The 6,000-nt window shown below is 46.6% G+C and overlaps 1 protein-coding gene across 2 annotated transcripts in view; it reads left to right on the forward strand.

The window, feature by feature from the left end:
- Positions 1-6,000, forward strand: part of chrna2a (cholinergic receptor, nicotinic, alpha 2a (neuronal)) — a 48,801-nt gene extending 42,801 nt beyond the window's left edge. For both annotated transcript variants that reach the window (XM_039749524.1, XM_039749525.1), the window contains one exon: positions 5,572-6,000. In XM_039749524.1, the coding sequence (XP_039605458.1) occupies positions 5,572-5,697 (126 nt within the window). In that variant the 3' untranslated portion in view covers positions 5,698-6,000. The remainder of the gene's footprint in view (positions 1-5,571) is intronic.

The raw sequence follows: 6,000 nt of genomic DNA on the forward strand, positions 1-6,000 counted from the left end.
ATATTCAATATATGTTGGCGTAGCCGTCACTGCAGTCAGTGCTTTTCTTTCCCCAAGTAACCGATCGCCACACAATCAGCTCTGTAATAGAAGTTAAGCCATCTGTAAGCTTAGCGCCGATTCTTCAAAACGTTTAAAGAACATTGAAATATCTTTGTAGTACATGTTTAATTATTCTATCCTTAACGACACTCCCAGTGAAGAATATAGATTATTTAAATGAAGTTAAAGTTTTATGTGTATAATTTAACAAACATATTTTGCTGCATTTCACCTTAAAATGATCTCGTCATCATATGTAAATACGCGCTTTATAAAGTGGCTCAGGTTGTGAGATATTATAACTGTAGTGCAAGTTTACAGTCGGGTGATTGTACTTATAAGTCCTAACAGATCTACAAGGAGCACTGATTGAGTGCATTTAAAGTTCTTGGGATGAAACTGTTTGTGAACCGCGAGGTCCGTACAGGAAAGGCTTTGAAACGTTTTGCCGTGGCAGAGACAGCGTGTGCTTAATGCTGTATACCGATAATTCTCTTTCTGATCAGCTGCTGCTGTGATTCACACTCAGATACAGTGATATAAATACTCCGAGTGGTGCAGTGAGAGTAATATGGAAAAAGATGATCCGCTGTGGCAACTCCTAACGGGAGGAGCTGAAAGAAGAAGAAGAAGAAGGTGCAGTGAGAGTAACAACGCTAAAGCAGTTCTGGTATTTGGACTACTATGGCTGTTCCCTCTACCATTATATTGTTACGAGTTAATTACAATCAGATGCATTACACTAATAAACAATATGCGGTTAGTTTCTGTGTATTTATAAAGCCACGTCATGAAAATAATGAGTAACCACACAGGAACAGTAGCACTGCTTTGACGCTGGGTGCCGCCAGTTTGCAAAACCGAGCGGAGAACTTGCGTACGACAAGACATGAGGTACCGTGGAAAAGTGCGTGGCTTTACGCCAAGTGTAGGTTTTATACATCACGATTTGAACGTGGAAAAGTTCTTACGCAACATTTCTGTGCGTACGCACCGTTTATACATGAGGCCCCTGGTCTGGTGTGGGACGATCATCATTCAGGCCCCTTAGCTGCCCTACATGTGTGCGCGTGTGACACACGTCAGATTGTTTGTTCCTGCGGTGCGAGAAACAATGGCTGCCCCTCTTGTGATTTGCACAAACAAAGAGCAACGCGCAGTGATTTATGCCCCGATGGTGTGCCCGGTGTGGACATTTATCGAAGTAAGGAGAAAGTGTTATGTCACGAAGAAGTGTGCAAGAATGGATAGAGAAGTTAAAGGAAGGTCACATAAATGTCTGCCATGATGAAGGAGCCGGACGCCCGTCCATGACCGAGGAAACATTGAGCATAACCAGGAAATGATTCTCTGGAATAGGCGAGTGACAGTAGATGATGTGACAGACCATCTGCAAATCAGCCAGGGCTCTGCCTACGCAATAATCCATGAAAAACTTGGGTTTCGAAAGAAGCCTCACAAGGATGAAAAATCACATCTGATGAAGAGGAAGAGAGCGGTGCATTTGTGACTCACAGCTCAGCCCAAAACAGTTGTTAATGAAGGAATACGAAAGTTTGATGACGGATGGACAAACTCGTATCGAAGAGCAGGGAGATGATGTCGAAAAATTAGGGATTTGTCTTTTCTGAAAGTGGATTAAAATAATAAATTTACGACTCTCCCTCGTATATACTGGCATTGGGGAAAGGGGCTTCGTCATCGTGAATCTGCAAAGGAAAAAATAAAAAATAAAGGCTACCTCCACACTGGAAAGGAAAAGAAGGTTAAAGACCCAACAGTTCGGCTGTGAGGTCCTCATCAGGGGTCTCACTGAAAATTAAAGAGCAGGTCAAAGAAATAAAAGGGAAAAAAACAGGAGAGAAGGTGAGAACAAAAGAAGATGAAGGGGAGAAAAACGAGTTAGTCGCTCATTAGATAGAAAGATAGATAGATAAGTAAAAGGCGCTATATAATAGATAGATACTTTATAAATTTCCATAATCCAGCTGCAGCATACTGATAATAACAATATTAAATTAAAGAGTGAGAACAATGCTGGTATAACAGACAATAACTTTAATGTATAATATTAATGTTTACCCCCCGAGTCTCATAGTGTGGGGTCTCCTCAGTCTGTCAGTGGAGCAGGACGGTGACAGCAGTCTGTCTCTGAAGCTGCTCCTCTGTCTGGAGATGATCCTGTTCAGTGGATGCTGTTGATTCTCCATGATTGACAGGAGTCTGCTCAGCGCCCGTCACTCTGCCACGGATGTCAAACTGTCCAGCTTCATTCCTACAATAGAGCCTGCCTTCCTCACGAGTTTGTCCATGCGTGAGGCGTCCCTCTTCTTTATGCTGCCTCCCCAGCACACCACCGCGTAGAAGATGGCGCTCATCACAACCGTCTGATAGAACATCTGAAGCATCTTATTGCAGATGTTGAAGGACGCCAGCCTTCTAATGAAGTATAGTCGTCTCTGTCCTCTCTTACACAGATCATCAGTATTAGCAGTCCAGTCCAGTTTATCATCCAGCTGCACTCTCAGGTATTTATAGGTCTGTACCCTCTGCACAGTCACCTCTAATGATCACGGGGTCCATAAGGGGCCTGGGCCTCCTAAAATCCACCACCAGCTCCTTGGTTTTGCTGGTGTTTAGTTGTAAGTGGTTTGAGTCGCACCATTTAACAAAGTCCTTGATTAGGTTCCTATACTCCTCCTCCTGCCCAATCCTGATGCAGCCCACCATATCAGTGTCGTCAGTGAACTTTTGCACGTGGCAGGACTCTGAGTTGTATTGGAAGTCCGATGTATGTTGGCTGAACAGGACCGGAGTAAGTCCAGTCCCCTGCGGCGCTCCTGTGCTGCTGACCACAATGTCAGACCTGCAGTTCCCAAGACGCACATACTGAGGTCTGTCTGTAAGATAGTCCACGATCCACTGATGCCACCAGGTGTGAATCTACTGTCATCTCTGTCAGCTTGTCCCTAAGGAGCAGAGGTTGGATGGTGTTGAAGGCACTAGAGAAGTCCAGAAACATAATTCTTACAGCACCACTGCCTCTGTCCAAGTGGGAGAGGGATCGGTGTAGCATATAGATAGATGATGGCATCCTCCGCGCCCACCTTCTCCTGGTATGCAAACTGCAGAGGGTCAAGGGCGTGGCGGACCTGTGGCCTCAGGTGGTGAAGCAGCCGCCGCTCCATGGTCTTCATCACGTGTGACAACAGAGCGACAGGCCGGAAGTCATTAAGCTCACTAGGATGTGATACCTTTGAGACTGGGGTGATACAAGATGTTTTCCAAAGTGGGAGAGGGATCGGTGTAACATGTAGATGATGGCATCCTGCACTCCCACCAGAGTGAGCTTCATGCTTTCCTTGAAGTGTCTTTGATGTTCTGATGGAGAGGTCAGTGTGGTTCTGATCAGGAGATGGGAAGAGATCTACAGTGGGCTCTGTCAGGTCTTTCATCTTAACGGCTCCCTGAAATGTTCTACAATGCAGCTGTGGTGGACATGTTGACCACTAACCTGAGAGATGGCCGTAAACTGGTAAATTCATTAATGATCTACTATGGCTGGTGTCTGGAGCAAGTGGCATTGCCAACACAATCACCGACATGGTCCAGTACAAAGCCTTGGTAGGAAGAAGAGAAACGCTCCACCACCCGGGTGATGCTGGCTGGCACAGTTAAGCTCCATTCTGGTATTGAGAGGCTAAGAAGCCGTCTGATGAAGGCGCCATTAGGAGGGTCCTGGGCTGAATGTCTGATGAATGTCTGCCTGAGGGCAATGAGAGCTCCGTCATGAGGAATGACCGTACAGAGAGGTGACGTCCGTGGGAAAGAGAAAACAGTCAGGACCGTCAAACCTAAACATCAGGAGAGGGTGAGAAGGACCAGTCTGCAAAGGGGGAATTTTGGCCTTGACCTTGTCATTCAGAGGTTTACTTACCTCGGCGGTGACATTCATGTCTCTGGTGACTCTTCCTATGAAGTCAGTAGATGGGGGTCATGAGGTCGCTGGAAAGAGGTGTGTGGCGCTCCTGATATCTCAGCAAAAGGACGAAGGCCCAAGTCTTTAGAGTCCTGGTGCTTCCTGTCTTGCTATATGGTTGTGAGACATGGACGCTATCCAGTGACCGGAGACGAAGACTGGACTCCTTCATGTGTGTCACTTCAGAGAATCCTTGGGTACCGTTGGTTTGACTTTGTGTTGCTCATGGAGTCCAGAATGAGGCACATGACCTGCATTGTGAGGGAGCGTCAGTTACGGTGTGGTTACCCGAGGGTGATCCGGTTCGTAGGATTCTCATTGTTGAAGACCCAAGTGGCTGGAGCAGGTCAAAGGGACGCCCATGTAACACCTGACTGCGGCAGATAGAGAGTCATTTCTGGAGGGTGGCACTGGGCTGTGTGTCTGCCCTGGGCGTTTGCCAACCAGGATGCCGAGCTGTTTCATCGTGTGGTGGGTGCGGCAACATAATGTACCGGTGTGTGCTCCCCAACCTGACCTTGAGGAGAGACAGAGTGGGGAAGAAGGACCAAAGGGGTATGGAGAGTGGATGTTGAGGGTCCTGTCTACCATATAAGAAGGGTATCCTCGTATCGATGAACAAACTCCTCATCCTGAGTGCTTCTTTACAGAAGTCCAGCCCATCACTGCAGAGGTGGCCGAGTCTAAGGAATCGTGAAAGAGGTTTTAGTGTACCAAGGATGGAAGGGCCTGTAGAGAAGGAAACTTTGAGAGTTGGTGGGCTTGTGGTAGACTGAGGTGTGAAGTCCTGGAAAGCTGATCGAGAGTCTGGGATCTAAAAATGGTGGACTTGTGGTGGAAACGTCAACTGTAAACCTGAGAGACTGACTGGTGAAATCGCAAATGAATTCTGTCCCTGTTCTGGAGCAGGAGGCAGCACCTCGTTTTCTACACGTTTGATACAAAGCTTAGTTAGGAAGAAATGGAACAATCAGACACCCGGCCGACAAAGATGTTACAGCGAGGTCTCATTCTAGTGAAGCAGGTCATCAAACGAGAAGGCATTGTGGGTAAGAAGCTGTTCTTACAAAGAGTCGAGTTGACACGCATTATGCAGACGAGGACAAGAACACCGGGAAACACGGACATTTGCACGAGGCTTTAGGGAACACAATTCCCTGTTTTCTAACCAAAAGTAAACTCATTAAATTCTTTTAAGTGAATGTTGCGCATCGTAATTACTAAATAAACTTTAGAGCCAGCTGTCGCCAAACTGTAGGCCCAGCTGTGCCATCGCTGATTACTGTGTGGAGCTGAGCGCGTCTGCCATTGGGTCCACAGACATGCCCGCTGCACTATGGCACTATGCACATTTGGCTTTTTTTCCAGGATAAAATGAAATCTAAGAAATTTGTATGAAAAGAATTCTGTCTTCATTGTTGTTGTTTTACCAGGCTTTGTCTTCATCGGTCACAGTGGCCCGCCAACTGTGATGACAGTCCTGGTAGCATGTGTTGGGCACCGGGTGGCCCTTGACTGACAGTTTCTCTTTTTTTGTGATTTCCTTTCAGGTGAAGGAGGACTGGAAATACGTTGCCATGGTGATTGACCGGATATTCCTCTGGATGTTTGTCATCGTGTGCCTCTTGGGGACGATTGGCCTTTTTCTGCCCCCATGGCTAGCAGGCATGATCTAGTGGAGAAGTGGAAGGACCAGAATGTGAAACGCTGCCATCGATGCACAGGACACTTGGCCAGACTTTGCTCTTATTCCAGATCCAATGATAAAAACTACAATAAAAAAAAAACCCACGACAATCCACGGTCGTTCTCCCGTCAGGTGAAGTGTCATGGACGCCGGTCTAGGATGCTGCAGTCTACGAGTGGAATTTCAGTCCATCTGTCGGGACCTTCGAATGGCTTTGATTGTGACGTTTTCACTCTGCGTATGACCTAATCTGTCACGTCCACATTTGAATGCTAATGAAAGTTCAGTTTTA

Source organism: Polypterus senegalus, chromosome 3, assembly GCF_016835505.1.
Source record: "Polypterus senegalus isolate Bchr_013 chromosome 3, ASM1683550v1, whole genome shotgun sequence".
Classification (NCBI taxonomy): Eukaryota; Metazoa; Chordata; class Cladistia; order Polypteriformes; family Polypteridae; genus Polypterus; species Polypterus senegalus.